Source organism: Cyanistes caeruleus, chromosome 7 (genome assembly GCF_971803275.1).
Source record: "Cyanistes caeruleus chromosome 7, bCyaCae1.hap1.1, whole genome shotgun sequence".
Taxonomy (NCBI): Eukaryota; Metazoa; Chordata; class Aves; order Passeriformes; family Paridae; genus Cyanistes; species Cyanistes caeruleus.
Genome location: NC_141707.1, coordinates 37,786,645 through 37,810,570, shown reverse-complemented (window position 1 = coordinate 37,810,570; position 23,926 = coordinate 37,786,645). Strand labels below are relative to the sequence as shown.

The 23,926-nt window shown below is 38.2% G+C and overlaps 1 protein-coding gene across 46 annotated transcripts in view; it reads left to right on the top strand.

Moving 5' to 3' along the window:
- The window catches only part of QTMAN (queuosine-tRNA mannosyltransferase), a 294,131-nt gene that overhangs the window by 111,399 nt on the left and 158,806 nt on the right, over positions 1-23,926 (top strand). For 3 of the 46 annotated variants that reach the window (XM_086898311.1, XM_086898310.1, XM_086898309.1), the window contains one exon: positions 5,406-5,497. The exons of the other annotated variants lie outside the window; for them this stretch is intronic. In XM_086898311.1, coding sequence (XP_086754437.1) covers positions 5,427-5,497 — 71 coding nt within the window. In that variant the 5' untranslated portion in view covers positions 5,406-5,426. The remainder of the gene's footprint in view (positions 1-5,405; positions 5,498-23,926) is intronic. 46 annotated transcript variants of the gene reach the window in all.

Sequence of the window (23,926 nt, the reverse complement as noted above, 5' to 3'; positions counted from 1 at the left end):
AATTGCAGTTATGGACATATAATTAAATATTGGAGCAGGCAGAGGCTCATGATTAGACTGGGTGCAAGTCTTTTCCTTGAGATCTTCACCTTCCAAGCTTCCATTGGCTCTCCACCAAAACTCATCCACAATTCCCAAATCCATTCTCATTTGTTGGAGTCAGGTCCAGCTGCATCACTGGCTGTGCTTGCTACTCTATTCCCTTGCTCCTGCTGCTTTTCTCTGTAGAAATCAATTTACTTTCCTCTTTGAAAAACACATCAAAAAAAGGGTGAAAAGCAGACACAGGTCCTTCGTGGTAGAGAGCTGTTGGAGGTAGAAGAGGATGTTGTAAGTTCCTTCCTCTTTCTAGTTTCTAATGTAAATCTTTGCCATTTTTAGTGAAAACAGCTTTTTCATGAGTGCCCAGTTTAAAGGAGGAGAAGCTGGGTGAGGTTTTTTAACCCAGAACTACAAGCTAAAAGAACTTCTGATCACCTCTAACAGGTGAATTTTATGGTGCTTTGTTAGTGTCTGTTAGATAAGAGGACACATAAGTATGCTAGTCCTGTTTTTCACAGGAACCTAATCATAAGAATGGCATACATTCCAATATTTGCATCCCAAATACAAGTTTATAAGGTCTGTTACTACAAAAATATCTTGTGTCATATCCCTTATTAAAAATGCTACAATATTTTTAATAGTTTATAAATATTTTGTATTCATTGGGAGACCTGTGGCTTTTAAAAGAAGCTTTACTGAGCTAAATTTCATACTCTTATGTCTTGTTGTGAGAATAATGAAGGAGAAGCATGAAATATTTGGAGTAAAAAATATTTTAATAATACCTCATCTTAATCTTATGAACTATTCAGGAATAATTGTCAAAAAAAAAAAAAAAAAGGGAAATGAAGCACATTAGTAAAAGCAACATTGAAATGTTTTTTGAACTCTTTTCTGATTGTTGTATTTGATGGAGATGAAGCTGTAAGGAGAGGGATAATGTGGAATTTTGTACTCCACTATCTCAGTAAGACACGAGGTGAACAATGTCTTTTTGCACTAAGTGTATTTCCAAATGTTTGGCAACTCCTGAGAATATGTAGGGAAAGATGTGCTCTCTCATGAACTCAAATAAGCTGCAAAATTAAATATTACTTTTACCAGTATCATTATTTTCTTGGCAGAGGAAATCAGTTAGTTCAGTCCAAGGGTGTAGCTGGTCTAAATGGAGGAATTCAGATTTATTCTCACAAAGAGCAACAGATAGACTTTTCTGTGGGCAAATGGGAAGGAGCACCAACCTGTCTAAATCATTAGTGTGGAGAAGGAAGGGGTGAAAAGCGGCTGCAAAAATGGGTTCTTTGCCAGTTCTTAGTGACTGTAGTGCACATCTGTAGAGAAACCCTCGCTGGTAGAACAACCTTTGGCTGCACATTGAAGAAATGGAACTCGTGGAGGAAAAAGGGTTAAAAAGGATGAATATCTTTGCACCTTAATGGGAGAACTATTTCTGTAATAGTATCAAAGATAAACCAGTGTATTATGAACACTAAATGATAAAGGGTGATAATATGCCATTCTTGAGACTTCTTGGCTCTTACCTAACACATCAGAAAGTGATTGTTGAATTTTAAATAGCCATACAAATGGATGACATAGAAATTTAACTTTGCTTTGACCTTATTCTAATTCACAAGATGACTGCAAAATGACTTTGTTACATCTGAATGTATGCTGGATGCTAAATCACTCCAGAGTATAAAATCTTTGTTTTGGCATAATGTTGATGCATAAACATTTGTACCCCATACTAACCCTATAAACATCACAATCCATCAGTACAATTACAAAAAAGATTGTTTGTTTTCACACTTAAAGCAGACATGAAATAGAGTGTCCTTAACTTAATCACCACCTTGATTTACCACATTTGCATATATTTGCATATTAATTGGACTACAGATTAAAATTGGTTTTGTAATTTTAATTAAGTGTCCACAAAGGTAAATGATTAGAACTGTTTAAAATACATTCTGACATAAATAGCAGTAAAAGCTTTTGTGATGATGTTTTTGTGGAATTACATTCAGAAAGTGGCCTTTTTATGATAGTAATTTTAATCTTAAATAGAATTATACAGTCAAACAGAACTGTGGATTCATAATCATTTTTTCAAGATTCATTTAATATTTTGCTGATTTGCAGCACTTGATGAAAATGTACTGTAGGTTTAGTTGATTGCAAAATTGGGCCTGTAGAGCTGATAAACTGAGGGTTTAAACCCTCAGTCTTTATATTCGCCTTACACATTTCAAATGTGTTATGTATCCACATGTAGACAAGGGCTGGGGTTTTTTTCAAGTTGAGAAATCTAAAAGCTGTCAGTAATGGATGATCTATGGTGTGAAGATGTAATCACCTCCATGGCCCATCTTCCTTCTGCAGAGATGGTGAAGCACAGGACGTTTCAAAGCCTTTTCCATAAATCACTGCAGGTAATAGAGGAATCATTCTTGGTGTTGTCAAAGGAAGATGAGCCTTAGAGGTAAAGCTGTGCTGTCAGGATTGCTCTGCTGGAGTCAGGGGGTGTTGATACCTGATCAGTGATGTCAACTGGACCAAAATGTCAGACTAAACTTAATAAAACTGGAGTATTTGTGGTTAGAAGGGCTCTAGGAACTGGGTTCTTAATGCACCTCTGAGCCTGCCTCTTCCTTTGGGGATCAATTCATGCTTCCTCCCAACACCTATAGAACAACCTCTAGGGGCAGGTTGTTAGTCTGGATTGCCAAGGTGAGTTTTGCCTGCCTAATGAATTGGTAAAAGTTTTTTTATTATATTCCATAACTTTTCAGTTGGTGAGCAGCAGGCATTCATCAGGCATTAGACCATCTTTTAGTTAAATAAAATATCCAGATTATGTTTTACAGTGTTAGTTTACTGCTTGGTTTATGAGACAAAATAATGAAGTAGCTGTTGGTTTTGGTTTGGGAGCAGATTTGATAAGTTCAGCTTTAAAAGAAACAATATTTAAAGTTAGTAGAGTTTAACAGTATAGCAGCTTTGCCTACTTTTAAGAAAAGAAAAGGTTGGTGAGAAGTCAGTAATGAATTCACATTAGGCTCTTTTCTAATTTTCTTCAGAGTTTTGAGCTGTTCTTAAGATTTATGCTGTTCCTAATTTCATGTAGTTTATGTCCTGTGTTTGAACCCTAGCCACTTACTACCTTGCTGTCTCCTCAGTGTACATTAGGGAAAAAGAAATTGAGAAATAGTATACTTGGGTCTCGTCATGCTTCACTGATTTGAAATAATTTTCCTGTTAATGGCGTATTTAATATTTAGTTTTTCTCCTACCCGTGGTAATGCTTTCAAGTAAGAGTAATAAAACTTTTGGAGTGTTCCTGTCTGGGAGACTTGACATCATTTTTTGTGTTGTATTTAAACTCCAGCCTAAGTAGGCAGAGCAAATTGCAAGTCAGATCCACTGGGCTAATAATATATCAGAAAACAGATTTCTTATCATGCTCTTACATAAAGTACAATTATTTCTCAATCTGATATTATTTAGTGTCTGTAAAATATTATTCTTGGTGTGCTTTTAGATTTCTGTTTATGTAGTGACTAATTTCAGTGTCAAACTGGTTTAGGTTCCTCGTCTTAGGAACATTGCAAAACTAATTTTAGAAGCCAGATCCAGAGCTCAGTCAATGCATGAATTCCTTGTGTTAAGGCTCAGATTGGTATTAATTGAAGCTGTGGCCTGGGTGAGAAGTGCTGGTAGATTAAATCTGTAAAAAGAGCTGTGATAATATTAGTTAAAAAAAAAAGCAAAAGAATGGAACAGTCGTTGAATGAAGCGTCGAGGAACAAACCTGCCAGACAAGTGCCATTATGATTTTTCAAATGGGCATGTAAGCTCGATGTCTCGTTAGATTAAATTGTTATGGATGTCCATCCATCTGTGGAAAAGATGGTTATTTCTAGTTAGGGCATTGCCTTCCCTTCTAATGTGTATCTTGCTAATACCAGTCATCCCTGTGGCACCTGAGGATCAGAAAGCTGAAATGCACATCATCTGCAACTGTTTTGGGGACGTTGTTTGAAAGTTGAACCTTGCTTTCAATCCAGCTCTGTTCCAACCATAATTGTATTATGGAAACTCAATCATCCCTGAATTTGGGGAGCCAGCTTTGAAGTGGCTGGTGTCAAATTTTTTTTTGAGATCTGCTTAAATTTGGAAAAAAAAAAAAAATAAAAAAAAAATTAAGGGCTAAAGTGAAGTTAGTTTTTTAAAGAGACTTGAACTTCTAAGCTCTTAAGTCCATTGTAAAGCTGGAAATTAGGCTATGAGGATACTTGGTTTTTTGGAGTTCAGTGTAGATACTTGATCCCACGTCATCCTTTGAGAAGAATAGCACTGAAAATGTATTTCTCTGAAGAGACTGGTTTTAAAAGTAGATATAGTAATAAAAAAACCCAGACTGATTACTTGCTTTAAAAATCATCTTCCTCTGCTGCTGCCTCTTCAGTCCAGTAAAAACCAGGTAGCTTGAAAACTCCTGTATGAGGGCCAGCACATCTTTCCTACCCAAGGAAGGAGCTGCTACCATGTTAAATGATTTCCTTCTCAGTGCCATGAAATTTGGTTCATCCTGTGTCTTCTCTTAGTTATTTGAGGCAGTAATGCCCATTTGTGCCTCTCTTTTAAATCATTTTTCCAGCAGAAGGGTTTGCATTTTGGGTGTGGGAGCTGTCCTGTCCACAGTTGTAAGTCAGGAAATGTCATTAAAAGAATCATAGAAACATTTAGTTTGGAAAAGCCTTCCAGGATCTTCGAGTCCAACTGTAAGAAGATGGGAGCTACTTGAATTCTCTTTCCACTCAAGAGCTGCATAACTTTGGGCAAAATTCTTCCCCTTCTTCACTTAGCCTACGGTTGAGATGGGGCTAATAAGGCTTATAATTTGTATGCTTAGTATGCAAATTGGCAAAGTAAAGCATGCTTAAAAAATGGCCAAGGAACTTGGAAAGCTATTTTTCCTATTAAATCTGGAAAAGAAGAAAGTTGCAAAACGTGGTCATCTAATTGCATCTTCACCAAGCGTGTGGTCTAAGTGCAAATGTGACTCCAGTGTATAAATCCCTTCAGAAAGTCTATTTTGCCCCAAGAGGAATGGGAGCACACTCAGCAGACTGCAGGAGGATGGGATGCTTGCAGCATTTCTTTGCAGCATAATTGCAGCCTCAATGAACCATGAATCCAGCCTAATTAACATAACTGGAACCACAGCAATCATGCTGCCATTCAATTTAGGTTTGGAACATTCCGGTGGAGTATCACAATTCTGCTGTTTATTGTTGTGAAGAAGTGTCCACTTGTTTTCTTGCTGCTGCCTTGGTAAATTTTTATTATTTCAGGAGAACTTGGGACCTTCAGAAATGGAAGACCATTGGCTTGATGGTTCCATTACTGGATCTACAAATAACTCTATATTACTTCCTGTGAAAAGGTACTTAGACTGTTTAGTATATCGTAAAATTCAAGGATAAAAGTACCAAATTTCCAAGTTAGACAAGGGTTTTGAATTGTATTGGATAGCTACTGGCAAATAATTCTGGGACTATTTTGAGTTAAAGGACTGCATTCCCAGAATATTAAAAATAGTATCTATTACTCTTTGTAATCACTGTACCTAAGAGAAACCTTTGATTAGGGGAAAAAAAACAACAAAACAACAGATTTTTTTAAAATTTATTGCTCTGTAAGAGATGTATTTCACTATTCTGTTGGTTGTGCTGCAGGAAAATCAGGAAGCTGCGGAAGATCAGGTACTGCTGGTCTTGTCATTAGGGCAAAATAACCACAAAGAAGCTAAGGGAGTGCTGAAAATAGCAGTAGGTGAAAAATTGGGACCAAGTGGAGGGACAAGGAGGATTCCTGCATCTCTTGGCCATTAGATGATGGTACTTAGTGCTGGCACTGAAGCCACTTCTAACTGATGTCACAGCTGTGATGGGTGAATCACAGAGTCATTTAGCTTGGAAAAGCCCTATAAGATCATTGAGACCAACTGTGGTTTGGAAATTCCAGAAAAATCTTCCAAGGTGGCTTTCTGTTTTCAGAATTCTTAGTCTTGTTTGAGGATTCTTTGATTTGTAGCATTTTCCTTGGATGTAACCAGCCCTTTCCACTGATTCAGAAAATTCTGTATCCTTGTTGACTCCCAGACACTGAATTTCACTTTTGTCTATTTTTTTTTTTGTTTTCCCTGATGAAATTAACTCAGGAAGCGAATTCTGACCCTTTCCACTCTAAGCATCTGAGTATAAATTTATCATTAGGGAACTCTGTGCCTCTTTTTGGGCTTGCTTATTTAGTTTTCTGCAAGTTGTTACTTAAAATTAACAGTTAATTATAATGAGAGCTACCTGATGTAGACTATACCCTCTAAATTTGCATTAATCTATTTTTAACATCCTGTGTATAGCAGTCTACAGAAAACATGTTGTATTATTATTGTGAAAGAAAGTGAAGAAATCTGACTTCCCACAGTGACTCTTCTTCCCTCCAGCCTCTGAACAAATCCCACTGGCAGTGGGAGGCTCTGGGAAGTTCTCTGTTATAAATCTGGGTTTTAGGTGTTGGTTAGTCATTCCCAGGAGGCTTCATACATGTTTTAGCTGAGACTCTGCAGTTAAACATTTATTAAAGGCGGGGTCAATCAGAGGGCTGGCTGCAGTTGAGGAAGAGCTGAAGGAAGTGCAGAGAACAGCTCAAGTGGTTGGTTCCTGGAAGAACTGAGTCTGTGATTCATCCCTTTGGAAGTGAAGGAGGAGAAAGCAGTGCCAGTTAAATATCACAAAGGGTTATGATAAACATCCAAACGATGGGGAGAGAGCGCGGTCTTTCAGCATCTTTATTCCCTGCAGCTGTGATGTTTAAGCTCAGGAAGATGTCTGAACATTGATACTTTGAGAGTTCAATAGTCACGCTTGTTATTGAAGGCAGTTACTGAGAATTGACAGAAGAAACTATTTTTGAGGGGAGTTTCCAAGTAGAGATCATATTTCTAGTTTAGTGTGCAACAAACCCAGGATATTTGGATGGTTGTCAGATCTGGGGGGAAGAGAGAATAATTTCTCTGTGGTAAAACATTGCAAAGGAAATAATCATTCTCTTTCAGAACCAGTATTTTTTATTGTTTATAGGTGCAAATTCAAAAGTGACTCAGTTCAAATGTGTCAGAAGTAATTTGAGTGTTTGGTGTTTTAAATCTAATGGCACTGTTTCCACAAAAACTCCTGGCTGCTTTTAAAACATTTATATATACTTTTCTGCCTTTTATACAAATTCATGAAATAAGGTCCTTGAAGACACTGAAAAATTTAAGCTGGTCATTCTTGCTGAAGTAAAGTGATGAAAAAAATGTTAAGAAAATACATCTGTAGACAAATACATCCCTTTCCTCTCTATGCTATTTGAAGACGTGTTCAGGCTGTTTGAGTGCAAAATAATGGCAAATTTTCACCTTTGATATCTATCACTGTGTTTGTACTATGAGGTTATTTTTTTAATGAGTCACTGCTAGGCGCTGAAGAAGTAAGTTAAGGAATATTTTAAGTAGAGGTATATTAAAAAAACAAAAACAAAAAAATAAACATCCAAAAGTGTACATGAAGACTTGGTTTTGTGTGCCTCTTACAGGGAGCTTTAGTAGAGATGGAAAACAGGGAAAGCCATGGGTAAATGGGAAAATAAATGGTTGAAAACAAGGGTATGGTGATGACCAGACAGGAAAAGGAGTTGAAATTCTGTTGTTTTGGGGACTGTGACCTACTGCAGTGACTGGTAAGCTCCTTTCAGTGAAGAAATTTTCACAAATATCCAACCCAATCCTCCCCTGACACAACTCCTCTCATCCCTTTGGGTTTTTGTTTGGGAGCAGAGCCTGACCCCCACCTGGCAGCACCCTTCTGTCAGGGAGTTGTGCAGAGCCAGAAGGTCTCCTCTGAGCCTCCCCAGGCCCAGAAAAATGGGCTCTGAGACACGAATCCCAAAGGCTCTGGCTCCAGTCTCTGCTCTAAGCAATTTTCTGAGCATCCAAAAGAGCACAAACCCTATTAAGAAAACACCAAAACCAACAACAAAACAAGATTTTGATTAATTCTTAGGTGATTGCTTCTTAAGAGACTCCGAAAATGGGTTTTCAGTTAACAGTCTAGTTTACATAAAAGGCATATATTGATGAACATAGTCCATGACTTCTTGCTCAGTCCCATTATTCTCCTCTAATTCATATGCAGAAGCTAAGATTGCCAGTGATCTCACTGTTTACCAAAATCTGAGGGACTTAGAGGTCAATGTTTTTCTCATTTCCTGGTGAGAGTTCCATCTTCCCTTTTCCTCACAAAGAGCAGTAAAGGAAAAGGAGGAATCTGCTTCCAGAAAGCACCCAAAGGTACTGATGATCCATCAAGAATTAGCTGGATCTACTTGTGAGAGCTGAAAATTCCCTAACACTTTTTTGCCATATAATTCTTTTGAATATGTGACAGCCAGATATTTTCCTATTCATATTTGTAATTATTTTCTATGCCAGGCCTCACTGATTGACAAATTTGAGTTGCCTTCTCCTGCAAAAGGCAGAATGGTATTAGTACAAACATGATTGTGAGGATCAAAGGTGATGCAGTAGCATAACAACAGTAAAACAATGTTCTTTATGCTTATTCATGTGAAAATACTGGTGGGACACCTCTTAAATTAATCATACAGCCCTCCTTAAATATATCTGATCATCAGCCTTACCTTCAAATCAGACCCAGTTATATGAGAAGAGCTGATTGCACTCAAATTGTGGAGAGGGTTGTTGTTTTTTTTTCTCCCCCAGAAATTGCTTCTTTAAAAAAAAAAAAAAAAAAGGCATATTTTAAGAATTCTGACTTCAGACAAATAATTCAAAATTGATGCTTGATTGAAGCTAAAGAACTAAACACAATTTATTGCTTGTTCAAAATTGTAGTGAAAATACTACCCTTCTGTTTGAAGGACCTCCTAAAAATATCCCAGTGGTTATTAGTGATGACTTGAATCAATTGAAGGTATAGACATATTTGGTATCAGAGCAAAAAAGAAACACTTAATATTTTTAAACCCCTGAGGCTTAAAGATCACACAATGTTGTTATATTTGATGTGGTACATCAAACTGTCTACCCAAAATTTTCTAGAAGATAAAACTGTATGTTTTCAGTCTGTAGGCTTGCTATACTATGTGTATATGTTAAATTTGTTTATTAATTTATTTATTTGTATGATTTCAAGCCTTCTCTTCTTATTAAAGCATTTTTTCCTTAATTCATTAACATGAATTAAAAGCACAAACCCTATTAACATGAATAAGTGCCTACACAGAGCTGAAGTTCTTGAGTCCACTTTGCCCTGAATGTCACAGTGGGTTGGGTTTTCTGTTAGTGAAGGACCTCAGAACATGAAAGTCCAGCTCTGTGCAGGGGCTCAGATTAGATCTGAATGCAAGGAAAAGCAACAAAGGTCCACAGAATATCTGGAATCTGCAAATACTTCCTGTGCTTAACCTACACTTTCATTGCGTGACTGTAAAGAACAGCAAACCTTTGTTCTTTCCCCTCTCAGTTCCCATTCAGTCAGCTCAGAGACACAGGAGAAAGGTTTTGGGGAGCAAAGCTGTTATCAGCCTTCCTACAGTTTGCATCTGATTCTGTCAACAGTGAGTAGATCAAACCCAGGAGCTTACAGCCACTTTAAAACATCAGAATTTTTTTTTAAAAACATAAATATATATATATAACTTATATAACATATAAATTGATATGAACAGAGATTATGAGTGTGAAATTGCTTTATGCCTTTAAAGTTTAGCTCATGTTTGAGTTAGTAAGAGCCAGAGCTCTGGTTTTGGATTCATAAGGGAATTACATCTTCCTTAGATGGAGAAAGAGCAAGAGTTTATCTTGCAAAGATCCCAAAATGTTCAGGTGGGGTAATTAGACTTCTAGAAGGTCACAGAATGATATCCTGAGTTGGAAAGACCCACAAGGGTCACTGAAGACCAACTCCTGGCCCTACACAGGACCACCCCAAGTCAGTCAGGCTCATCCATTTATAAAGTCCTGCTGGGGCATTTCTTGGGTCTATAATCCAGGAGGTTTTAGGAGCTTTATTTAATAAAAAGATAAGAAGATCTCAGACAGGCCTTTCTTATCCTCTGTGCCTGCCAGGAAGGTGTTGGTTTAGCAGCCTCAGGTCTGGTGGATTTGTGCACAGGTAGGGTTGCTGACCATAGGTTCTGCGATGCAAATGCAGAGTACAGAAGGCTATAGCTTACAATTACTTGGAGCTAGAAATGTGGGGGGAAAAAAATAGTCCATTTCTTCTCACAGCTCAGCTCATGTGATTTGAATATGGAATGAATTAATAGACTGATCCTGTTTATGGATCATCAGCTGCAGAGGTATTGTCAAAGAACTTACGTCCCTATTCAGTGGAACACCTGTATGTAAAGCCACGTCATAATTGTTCAGGCACGCTGAATCAGACTACTCTGCCTCAAAACAAAATAGAAAATATAAATACATGGAATGTCCCAATCATCATACTTATTCTTTTCCTCATCTCAACAAGGTTGCTGTTTTGGCAAACCCTTGTGAAAGCAATCCACTCTTTTCAGTTAAAAGCCATTCATACAGTGACAAACCACTGTTCTTCCCTTTATATCTGTGTTCATTCATTTAAACTCCAAAGCTTTCCAGCTTACTTCTTGGATTTATAGCCAGCTGGCTGCTGTGTGTAACATGAACATGTTCTGACTGTGCATGACATGTTTTTATCTCATTTTACCCATAATTGTGTTCACTCCAGGCCACAGCTCACCTGTGGGTATTTAATGTTGACTGTGCAAGTTCCCAAAGTCTTTCTATCTCCTCGCCTCTGACAATCTGCTGTTATTAAGTCAAAAATAAAGCTCAACCCCGAAACAACCACCCAAAACCCCCTCTTTGGAACAGATTTGGATAAAATGAATGTGTTCAAGATGGTGGGCTGTAGCTGAGCCAGCTCCTGTGGGATTAGTGCCCACTTTTTGGCATTTAAAATAAACTTTGGAATGACTTTTTAACACAAGAGCTTTAATAGCAAGTGAGGAGTGGGTTGTAAGGCAGGGAAGGACATATGCACCTTTTTTTACCCTTGATTGCTGATTTTACCAAAGTTAGTCTGGTAAGTTATACCTATCTATTAGCAGGTTTCTGCAGTCTTAGAAATCAAAGAAATTCAGTGGAAATTAAACGCTGAAATATCTGCCCTAAGCTACTGAATCATCAATTAGAAGTTTCCATTCAAAACATGAATATTAAAATTTGTTAGCATACTTCAGCTTTGTAGGAAATACAATATGTTATTATTTTTTCTTTATGCAACACCGCTGGTTGCTAAAAGCAGCAATAGAACCATTAATTAATAGTAGTAGTCCTGGATAATGTCATAATAAGCAATACAACTTATTAAAGCACATTAATTCTTGCCAGCTATCAGGAGGAACTTTTAGATATTTGAAAGGCCCATTAGGTTTGTTTACATTCTGAGTGGAAGCTGGTATGCTTTGGCAGGGGCTGAACCACACTTTAGTGCTTCACTCCAATGGTGTTGAATTTCCTGACTGTCGTGCACAGTCTGTAATATATTGTCACCACTTCAGGGCAGCCTGGCTCTCCAGGACAGAGGGTACAACCCAGGCCAGGGTATTCCCCAAAGCTAGGGTATCTTTGCTGCTGCTGTAAAAATGAAAATAACTGAAATTATACATAATAGAAGCAATTTTCCACAATGGAAAAGGTGGTCAAGGAATCAAGCCCATGCCTTCAGGTGTATTAACATAACAGAGCAACAAAAATGTGCTGGGCTTTAAATTGCACTAACAATCTGGAAAGGATTTTCCAACTGGAGTTATGTTAAGTGTTAATAGTGAAACATGGATGCTTTTTCCTTTGATCTCTCTTCGAGCTCATGTAGAATAATAGGATCAAAATAAAATGCCATTTATATGAACACCTTGTTCTTTTGATCTCAGCACCAAAAATTCTGTCTGCAGCTACAGCCTAGCAAACAGTGCATCTGCTCCTTTTAGTTGGACCTTCTAGTTATCAAAACTTTTAATAAGTGGTGTCTCAGCCAATTTTCCGTGCAGTTCATGAACTGTTGTCATTTTTGCCCTAAGAATCTTTAACTGCCCTTTCAGGAGAATTTAAAATAAAGTATACAGGACCTGTAAACTATTGGCTTCTGGTTGGTTGTGCATATGCATTTTGAGTGTATGATTTAAACATCTGCAATGTTTCAAAGTATATGTTGGTTGTTGTTGGAGTACTTGGGTGAAACTGTTGAATCAGGGTAGGCTGAACGATAATGTTTGAGGGGGAAGAAGAGTTGGGGTAATGGCATTTTTCATAGGTGCTAGGTTCAGGATCCCTGCTTTTTCCATCAGGGAGGTGATGGGCCCTGTGATGTCTGGGTGGCAGCCAAGCCTTGCTCTCCATCGCCCACATCTGCAGGAAAGAGCACAGAAGGGTTACACCTGGTACTTAAGGATCCCTTCAGTTTTATGTCAAAGTCAGATGGTCCATGGATGAACATGAGCACCCTTCAGCTCTTTATTCCCCTGAGCTGATGGTCAGGAACGTTCCTTTGGAAGTCATTATTGCGAGCACTTAAAAGTAAAGCCACTTCCTCGTGCTCTTTCAAATCTCTTAGTAAGATTCATTTTTCTCTTTCACTCCCCTGAAGCAGCTGAGCTGTTTATTCTGATGACTGATTGTGTCCCTTTGTGATCCCTGCTTTAGCTGTTGTAACCTCTCAAGAGCAGAAGAGCTGGGCACAAAGTGCTGTGCCAAAAGAAAGCAAATAAACCCAAGTCCTGCAGTTCACCAGTGTCATAATTGCTGCTGCCCAGGAAGAGGGATTAACAAGTGGAGAAACACTAGCTAGGAGAGATCCAGTGCCCAAGCTGAGTCCTGGGTGTCAAATGTCTGTCTCAAGCTTTGCATCCCTCTGTAATTTATATTTAGCTGCTAAGCTGGGATGATAGGAGCAGTCAGCTTTGAGGAGCACTGCTGGGAAAGTGTTCAGGCTCTTGCTGAAATGGCTGCACTTGAGCTTGTGGCACATGAGCTGTCCTCCAGCAAGTTGTTTTTTTGCAGACTTAGTTGGCTCTCTGCACTCTGTCACAAGGCAGGAGTGTCCCAGAGAGCCATAACCATGGCTATAACCTATAACCCTCTTCTTATAAAGTAGTGCATTGTGTGCAATAAAGACACTGAGCTGGTTTGAGCACCAGAAGCAGTAAGGATGTATTTGTGCAGCACTGCACTGGGATTGAGGTGTCCTGCTGGGATCAGGTCTCCATGCTAATGCAGCCACTCTGCCTCCAGTCCTTCCCTAAGCAGTACAGAACTAATGTAGGAAAGTTTTCTGCTGTGGTTGTCCTAAAAGGCAGTATTTGCCCAACTCTTAATTTGAGCAGGTCATATGTCCCTGTTCATCTTCCACCAGTTCTCATTTCCTAGCCCAAAATTCAGACCTGCTTTTTTTGCATCAATTAGAGGAAGGCTGTGGGACTCTTTGGCCAAGGAGTTAAAAAGCTACAAAGATTGGTAGTTTCCCTCCCCACAATAGGAATGTGATTGCCCTAGTTCCGTGGTTAGCATGAAACAAGTCAGCTCTGTCATGAAGTCAGTGGGGTACAAGTTAATACAAGGTAGTAAAGGAATAAAACAGCAAAGTCCACAGTCTTTTATGACAAAACCAGTATGATCCTGCTGCAATATAAGGCCCTGCTGTGAATGGTATTTTCTGACGCTTGGATAAGTGCAATTTACATATATACAAAGTGTATGAATAAAGTTATAAAAGTATACTTGGTGTTTTACTTTTTTTTCTCCTTGAAAGTAATTTTCTATTGTTCAAACTTTCAGCTTTCACTGGTTTTGTTTCAAAAAAACCCAAAAGGAAAAGAAAATAACAAAAGTCCATAAAGGCAAAAGGGATATGTTCTCATTTCAGTTCACAGAATTTCCTGCCTTTAAACAATACAAATATATGCCCTTAGGTTTCCAACATGCTGGAAGGATACTGAATCCTTGAAACAGATCAAATTAAAAGCAAGTCCACTACAGCAACATCAAGTTGCAGCAGCATGTCCAATAGATCTCAACAAGAATTTGTTGAGGGGGTTTAACCACATTGCCAAGACTTACAAAATCCTAAACTGCTGAATCCATGAGTGAATAACCACTTAGAAACAGCAATTTCTAGGCTGAACTCTGCACAGGTAAAATCTGATGTTTAATTAGTTGTTGCCTGTTCATTACAGGCCACATTCAAAGCAATTATTTCGTATAACTTTGAAATGTATCCACAAACAGAGCGTGTGTGGGCAGTTGGTGTGCAGTTTTTAATAGCACAGGTAGCTCAGTGATGGGCCATCAGTGTTTTACAGAATTTCCAGGGACTGTGGCTCCCCAGGGATTCTTTTGGCACCCAGATGCTGAAAGTCAGGTAATCAGGGATCATAGATCAGCATCACTGTCATCCTGATTTATACCAGAAAGGGAGTCCAAGGGTTTTGTGGGGTTTTTCCCCCTGTAGTGACACTGCTTCTAGTAGTATTAATATTTTATAGAACTTTTTGACAAAAGCTTGATCCTTTCAGAGCAAAACTGGAGACTTCTGACATTTGAGCAATGAATGAGTTTGGAACTTATTGTCAAAGCTGGGATTTGAACTGGGAATTTCCTCTAGTCCACACTGCCTGGTTGAGATACAAATGCTACACATTTAAACTTCAGTTGCAGTGCAAAAGCAAAATGCAAATTAATAGAGTAACACATTTTCAAATGGAGGTCAAATTAAGAGGTCCTGAGGGCCAGAGCCAGTTTACTGGACCATCCAGTTTGAATATCCTGTGTCAGGGATAGCTCCACAACAGGCAAAAAAAATGATTTTTCTTACTATTTGAATATTATAGTTTTGACAAAGTGTGGTTTAAATGTTGGTGTGCATGCAATTATTTTTTAAATGTGTTTCCCTAGGGTTTTTCAGTTAAACTTTCATGTGAAAGCAGGCTTCTTTGCTTATTTATTTCTTGGGGTACCTGAGAAAACCTTAAATAGTTCAGGTGAAGTATGTGTTTTCCTGAGAAACACACAGAAATTTGCATTTGGGCAGGCGAGTGAATTATCAAAACCAGATGTAAGCAAGTGAAACATTTTACATAAATTTATTAAAATCATTATTTACCTGTAAGTTAAGGGCTTAGTTGCTCTAGTTTGCTTCCAATATGTACTGCCAATAATCTGCCAAAAAGCAGCTTGCTGACAAACTCCCTGAAATGGTTTGCTTATGATTGCACAGAACGTTACAACCCCGAGTCAAACGAAAACCTACTATAAACGAACTCTTTGATGGTGGATTCGCTGGAATATGGTATTGATATATGGTGTACAGTTTATATGGATTATGGATACTGTGCAAGAAATACGGATATCTATTAAGGGTAACATGATATGTAATCGGTTAGGACAGTTATTGTTTTCAGTGTTTGCTAGGAATAAGATCACAGGGTGACTGCTCTGTTCTGAAATACAGATTATTCCCGTGCTGCCCAAAGCACCAGCAGGCCATTTCTCCAATTAATACAGAAAGGCTATTGAAAATGTAAAATATCTGACATCTATACAGAGTCATTTTAATGGCAACTTTACTTTTAGGAACAATTTATACATTACATAAACTTGTATTTTTCATCCAAGTATCATTTCGTGAATAGCAAGCCTAAATATTGGAGGCCATGGGGAAACATAATATTACGATAATGTTCTTTGGTGCGGTTTGGAAGGTTTTAGGAAACATTTGGAAGTATTTTTCTCGTAAAGTCACTTAACTATTGAAGTGTTATGATAGCACTCCCTTCTGCATTGTCTACGTTGCAAAGCAGCCTGGTTAAAGGGGACATTCATCCCCTCTATCCTGATTAGAAGTAGTTCCAAAAAACAGGAAATTATATGTTATAGGATCCTGGTTTTAGTTTAATTAAAAGGAAAAAAAAAAGATTTCAGGTGTGATATCAGTTTTCAAACACCCATTTCCAGTTGTGTTTAGCAAGAGGGGATAATGTGTTGGGTAGAACTCTTTGTGAAATTTGTGCTTGAGAGCTCAGCTAGTTTATTTTTTCCATTTAAGGAAACACTAATGAACATGACCAATCCTTTAAAATCCTAAAGAACCTTAAAAACCTTGCAATTCTCAGAAGCCTAACTTTTTTTCCCTATAGTGCAATTTGTTCTTTTGAACTTTTGCAGAAGCAGAACTTAAGTCAACAATTTCTAAATTTCTGGCAGTTCTTATCAAGAGGACTTGTAGGGCTCCAAAAGTACTTTGCAGTGTCGGTGCAGCAGATCTACGTGGTCATAGTGCTTAATTATAGAGAAAATTACTTTTTTTTCTGAACTGTGAATTAATCCATGTATTCATATCTTGCACAAAAAAAAAAACCCCACGTAAGTTATTTTCACCTGCACTATAAAATATGTATTTTAGTTCATTACCGTCTTTCTGAGGAGCTCTTAAATTATCATCATTCCATTTCTGGAGAGTGATGGGCACAGAAATTATAACTGCAAGGAATCTTGTACTTAGTGTTAAAGGATTTCAGAGAATTGGAGATGTGAACTCAGAAATAATATATTTAGGGTCAAACTCAGTCTCATTTGTTGTCAAAGAGAGCTTTGCCTTTCATTTTGCCTGTTTCACTGCAGGCTAGTGTTTTGCATGGATTTTGGGGAATAATTTTGGACACGCTGGCACTGGCTGCCCAGAGAAGCTGTGGCTGCCTCATTCCTGGATCTGTCCAAGGCCAGGCTGGAGCAGCCTGGTCTGGTGGAAGGTGTCTCTGCCCATGACAGGGATTGGAACTTGTCTTTGAGGTCCCTTCCAAGCCATTCTGTGATTCTGTGAATGAGAGTTGAAGAACACTTTTGTTAAAATCCTGGTTCTCTGGGGTGAGGGCTTTAAAGGACACCTGGCACAAGGATCTTAATGTTAGAAATTCAAGTGTAATACTGAAGGGAAAGTTAAGAGATCAGTTTGAGCATCCTCCATAGATTGACCTGCAGATATGACATCTTAGAGCATAAAAAAGTAGGAGTGTTGTTGAATTAGTGTTGAATAGATTGGAAAGAAAAGTGGAAATGTTAATTAGAAGTGGAAGTTTTTGACATTGTCAAATGTGGATGTTGGATATTGAGGGATTTCACTCAGAAATTACTTAGAAAAACACTTTCTTCTCTCTTTACTATTGGGATCTCTCTTGCTTTCCTCATCTTCCTTCCCCACCCAATGGACCAAGTTGAGTCCAAGCCAACTGCCCATGCTTGGTCTGGATCCAGCCTCTCTTCTCCTGGACCACCTTTGGATCCTGCCTGCTAATCAGGCTTCCACTGGAGTGTCAGTTGCATTCAGCTAATTTGCTGCTAAAACAGCATTATTTTGTCCAAAATAAGTCAGACCTTGTGATATCCCTCCCTGGTTTATCTGTTGTCCAGGTTACACACCAGTTCTTCTCTCTGGCCAGGAAGGAAGATGTCCTGGTCAGCTTTAGCTCTCTCCCATACTGTTGTTATTTCATATCTGCAAGTGAAAACTGTGTTCTTAACCTTTGGTGAGAGTTAAAATTTGACTGGAGTAGGCTCTTGGTCAATTTGACAAGCTGGGCAGGCCTTCCAACCTCAGTAGTTCCCTGAGTTTCTCCTCTGTTATAGTAAAGAGAAGACAATGATCACACCTCAAATTAAATTTTGTATTTCTTCATCCTGCAGTTTTCAAGCCAGGAAATCAGTGTAAACCATTCTTATTGTACCCAGGAAAAGGCACATTCTGCTGTGGGAAGACAGGCTGAGCCGCAGACCTTGGATTTTCTTTAGCGATGCCCTTCCCAGTGCTTAATCTTGGCTCTGTTCAGTTTTCTTTCTGTTCTCTCTCTTTGCTCCTAATCCTTGTCCATGCTTATAAGCCCCTAATATTTATATGGCATTATCTGTGTTAGAGATTACTGCTGACAAGTAATCTCTTCCCTCTTCTGAATGAAGAATTACAGCCATTGCTGAAGATCAGAAAGTGAAATTAGATCCCCGAAAGTATGTGACAACTTCAATAAACCCTAATATCAAATTCCCTCAATATTGGGGATCTTCTTTCAAGCTTTTAGGTTTGAATGTAGTACAGCTTCAGGACACCTGACCACACTTAGCAACATTTTTTGTGATGTAGGACAAAATGTGACAGTAATTGCAGAGGAAAAGAAAAATAAATTAAAAATTAACTATGACTATTCTCCCAGTTTTGTAATTTCTTGAGAAGTAGCTAAATATTAACAGCACCAGTTTTACTGTTATCAGCTGATTCATAATATTAAAGATAAAAATATAAATATATGATTTTATATATAATTAAATATCTATATATATATATATATATAATAGATATAATTATATATTTATATCTAGTTAAATACTAATGGAGTTGCTGTCTTTTCCAGTTTGGCAACCAAAAATCTGCTTTCTTTTTTTTTTTGCTTTTTTTTTTTTTCTTTCTTAGGATAGAATCAGCAAAATTCTTGAGTTTTGAAAAACCAGCTTTGGTATTTGTATAGTGCTTGGTCAGTAATAGATGTGCATGGCTTGGAGCAACCTGGTCTAGTGGAAGGTCCCTGTCCACGACAGGAAGGTTGGAATGGGATAATCCTTAAAGTCCCTTCCCACTCAGACCATCCCATAGTTCTATTATTTTTAAACTTTTTAGTAGAAATATTAAAAAGAAACAAAACTCCATTGCACTTTCAGAACTCTAACTTTGTACCCAAATGTAACTACATTTACAGAAGGGCCAATTTTTATTACTTTTTAAAAATTTATTTATTTATTCCATCCATCCTCACAATCTCTTGAGGCAGTGGTGTAATTTGGTCTAACCTAAACCAGCTCTCCAGTTGATCTTTCTAATGTGGTTTCTATTCATCGAGCAGTGACATCATGGCCCTTCCATCCTTTATTGTTGTTGTTGTTTTTAATAAAATGGTGACCCTTTGTTGTTTTTAATAAAATGGTGACAAAGTGACTCTTGGTGCCATGGAAAATAAACCAATCCCCATAAATAACTTTTCATTAGGGCAAATAAAGTGCGGGGAATAAACACATAGGGTGGAACATGGCAACATAGTACAAAAAAGAAACGTGTGTGGGAAAAACACATGTCTGCTTCAAGGAAAAGTACATGAGTTTCTTCAGAGTGGGGTTTCATGGCATAAATTAAAAGAAAATATGTAATATATAGGTTGTGAGTTAAAAAATCTGTCCCAGTAGCAAATATTTAGATTGAAACTCTGAATTTCAGGATATTGAATTTTTATTACATATGAACTTAGTTTAATATTTAACCCATCTTTTTAACTAAACATCTAGACCCAGTATGCAAAAAGAGAAAGTTTTCAAGGCTTACTCTTTGTAGAGCCTTCATAAAGTTTTAAAATTGACTGTTCAATGTGTTGGAGAGCCTCAAAAATCTGAATAAATAAAAGAAATTTGAAAACAAGTTGCCATACTAAAATTAGATATCTAAGTCCTCACTGTTTGTTCTGAACTTTCAGTGTTTAAATATATATGAGTTATGCATAAAAGCAAAACATTTTCCATGTTTTTTTAAATATAAGGGACAGTACCTTGTGGAATCTGTTGAAAGTGTTAATATTTGTAAGCTTTGATAATAATTCCTTTTCTGGAAAGTTTCACATATGCAAGAGTTCACTGCAACAAGTTAGTAATAATAATAAAATACTTCTCCCATATTTAAAATAGAATGTTGTGGCATTTTTCTTGCGTGACTGGTGTGTTTTGTAGCTAAGATTGAGAAAAATGGTGTGTCCTTCTTGAAAATGAAATCCCTCTTCTCTGCTGTGGTAGCTCTCTAGGTGGTTTTATAGAATCATGGAGTAGTTTGGGTTAGAAAGGACTTTTAAAGTCATTTCTTTCCACCCCCTGCCATGGGCAGGGACACCTTCCACTATCCCAGGTTGCTCCAAGTCCTGTCCAGCCTGGCCTTGGACACTTCCAGGGATCCAGGGATAGCCACAGCTGCTCTGGGCACCTGTGTAGTGTTTCATCACCTTCATGATAAAAAATATTAAAATTTAAAACATTCTTTCTTATACTTGGTCTTTCAATCCTGTGTCTACTCCTGCTCCAGCTTTGTTTCTCCATAACCATCATGGTGATAGCTCTTGATGTTTTAAATGATTTAGATCAGGGCAAGTACTGGATGGAGAAATACCTCTGGAAGGTGGCAGAAAAGAAAAATTAATGTGAGTCTTGAGGAGGAGCAAAAATGTGCTGGAGAAAACATAAACACAAAAAATGCGCTAACTAGACATTGTCTTTTCCCAGCATGCTTCTGGGAAATGCACATGAACAGGTTTAGATGACTTTGTGTTGTTATTAGTTTATTTTCAGGTCATTTATTTAAGTGTCATAAAGAACATTAGCTGGTGGTTAGGGACTCCAATATCCATTATATCATTCCAATCATGTGGACAAGTTTATACTACACATGATTTACAATGGTCTTTCCGCCGTAGAAATTGTTCTCCTCAGGTACAAGGTTTTTATTCGTGGTTGTATTTAGCAAAATCCAAGTGGCTGAGCACAGAGACGTCTTCCAATCAAAGTCCAAAAATTAATGCCTTTCCACGAACACCATGGATTGCAGCAAGAGCTGTTTATGGCTCTCTGCCTACATCTTTTATCATGTCTCCACTGTTGTTAGTAAAATATACAGAACTACTTTATGCCAAAACAATGGAAGTTAATGCAGATAACTTGTTCCAAAGTTAACCATCAAATAAATCTCTCTCTCTCTCTCTTTTTTTTTCCTGAACTGTTAAGTGAAATGGTGTTCTAAAACTTTTAAAAATTGTCAAGATGATGAATACTGTGTGTGTAATACAAGTAAATACCATAGAATTGATTGCACACACATGTCTTAAATAAAAGATATTAAAGAGTATATTCCAGAGAGAAATTGGTGGAGTTTTATCTAGTATTATTAGGAATTCTACAATGACAGATCAGATTTATAAGGGTTGAAAACTAAGGAGGAAACCTGTTCAGAAACAGAAATAGTGCAGTGGGTGGATGGTTGGCCAGGAGATTAAAGACAGGCAGGGGGATACAGCCTGCCTAGGTAGCCTGACCTCTCACACCTCAAACAATTTGTCTTAACAGCAGTAATTTTTCAAAATATCTTAGTTAAATTTGGGTTGGTAAATCAGTCATTTCAATGCAGTCACAACTTGGTAGTTTAGGAAAAATTCCTTAACCTGTTTCTCCTTCAGCTTTTCCTATGTGTAAATATTTAAAAGTACATCCTGGCAGGGCTGTGTCTGTGCTTCAGAGGAGCCACCAGCAGCCAGTTTTAGGTCTGTGACCAAAGGCTGAGGGAATTGGGATTGTGTAGCCTGGAGAAGAGAAGGCTCCGTGGGGACCTTAGAGACCTTTCCAGTGCCTAAAGGGCCTTCAGGAGAGCTGGAGAGAGACTTTGGACAAGGGATGGAGGGACTGGGCTCAGGGAATGGCTTCAACTGGCAGAGGGCAGGGACAGATGGAGTATTGGGAAGGAATTATTCCCTGTGAGGATGGTGAGGCCCTAGCAGAGGTTGCCCAAAGCAGCTGTGGCTGCCCCTGGATCCCTGGAAGTGTCCAAGGCCAGGTTGGATGGGGCTTGGAGAAACCTGGGATAGTGGAAGTTGTCCCTGCCCATGGCAAGGGGCTTGGAATGAGATGGTTTTTAAGGTCCCTTCCAACCCAAACCATTCCTCAGTTGTAGGGTTCTGTGTATGGAATATAGCCATACTGAACTTGTACTTCTAAACTCAGAGAATCTGAGGCTAGCTAAGGTGGTGAGATGGGACTGGTTTAATTCAGGCTCATTTGGGAACCCGACATGTTTGTAACACAGGTAATGGATTTGGATGAGGATTTTTAATGTGACTGAACTTTTTCTGGTTGTATCTCCAGAGCAGCTCCAAAAAGTGATGTTGAGCAGTAGGAAGAAAAGCAGATCTCAAAGGTGGTTTAGACAGTGGCTTGAAAATGCAGCTTTTTGTAGATAAAACAGAAGTTATATGCCAAGGAACAGCGAGCCAAATCAAAGAATACACATTACATGGAGTAGTTATGCAGCATACTGACTTGGGAAAGGAGATTTAGGGGTTTGAAGGAAAATCCTCAAAGCGATTAGTCAAGAGCACAACTGCAGTAAAGCTCACATAGTCTGTATTTTTATTGCAGTAGTGATTTTGAAGAAAAAGGGTAGGTTTACAGTCAAAGGTGCTCCACTGCAGGGTGAGGTGAATGATCCTCATTTTCAGGAGTATTTGTTTTGACAGAGAGGGAAGGGAGTGGTTTGTTCTCAGCCCAGAAAGGAGCTGTGGTGGAGTAAAACTCTGAATAACTGTGAGGAGGTTGATAAAGTGGAGCAAGTGTTGGCTTTAGTAAATGGTTTAATGCATTAGCTACAGTCTGTAAACATTTAGAAATTAAAAGGAAATAAAAAATTTAGATGTCTCTATTTACCTGGGAGAAACATAATCACACTGAAAGGCATATGAGTAAATAATATGTGGGTAAATTAATTTGAGGTATAGGCAGCTCTTTAGACTGAGGAACCTGTGGTGGCCATGATTGGAGTCCTACCCATGTTAATGGGTCATGGTTGAGGGAAGGATCTTCACTCAAGTGTTTCCTGGGGAAGGTCCATAATTCTTCACTACTTTAATTCAAATAGTAAAACTGGATCTGCTTAAAATGTTAAATTTTATGTATTACAAAATACCAGTTTTTTTGCCTCCATGTAGCTGTGCAAATGCATCCTGTTGTTGGGAAGGGGTTTCTGCAGCATGGACGTCAGGTGGAAGAACCAGTAGTGTTTGATACTGTCCATGGCCCCTTAGGAAGGTCACAAGTAGCCCTGAATTTCCTCATCTTAGTGTTCCTTACTCACACTTGTGAAAAACCACTGTGGTTTTATCCTGTGAATGGATGTGTACAGCTCAATCTGTCTCCCACGTCTGGGGTTTTCTTTGTAAATTGTAATTATTCTTTTCAGTTGATCACTAGAAAAACTTTAGAACTATAAAGGTTGGAAAAGACCCCTGAGATCATCAAATACAGCCTTTGACCAATCACTACCTTGTCAAACAGACCATGGCCCAAAGTACCAAAACCAATCATTTATTGATCACCTTCAGGGCCAGTGACTTCACCCCTTCCTTGGACAGTCCATTCTAATGGTTCACAGTCCTTTCCATTAAGAAATTGGTCCTGATGTCCAACCTGAACCTCCCCTGGCACAGCTTGAGGCTGTGTTCTCTTGTCCTGTTGCTGTCCCTTGGGAGAAGAGGTCGATCACAGGCTCCATCCTCCTTTCAGATAGCCTCTACAACTAGGGTAAAGGATTGCTACCAGTCTTAGAGGTAATACTGACAAAAATTCCAACACTTCTCTGGCAGAGTTGCCCTCTTTCTTCCAGAGGTGTTTGCAGTATTTTATTTTAGCAGGTAAATAGTTTTATTCTCTCTGCTGATGCATGTGTCATTGGGGAATGCATTGTTTTATTTCACAGGTGCCATATTCACTAAAATAAAGTGTATCTTCTGAATTCATGTTGTCGTTTAGATGGATGTAAAATATCAACTATATTTTGACCTTTTAATTTGCTATTACTTAATTAATTGTCAGGTGAAACTCTGATGCAGCATAAACACAATACAGATTTTATTTTTTTTGTTATTGTTCTTTATT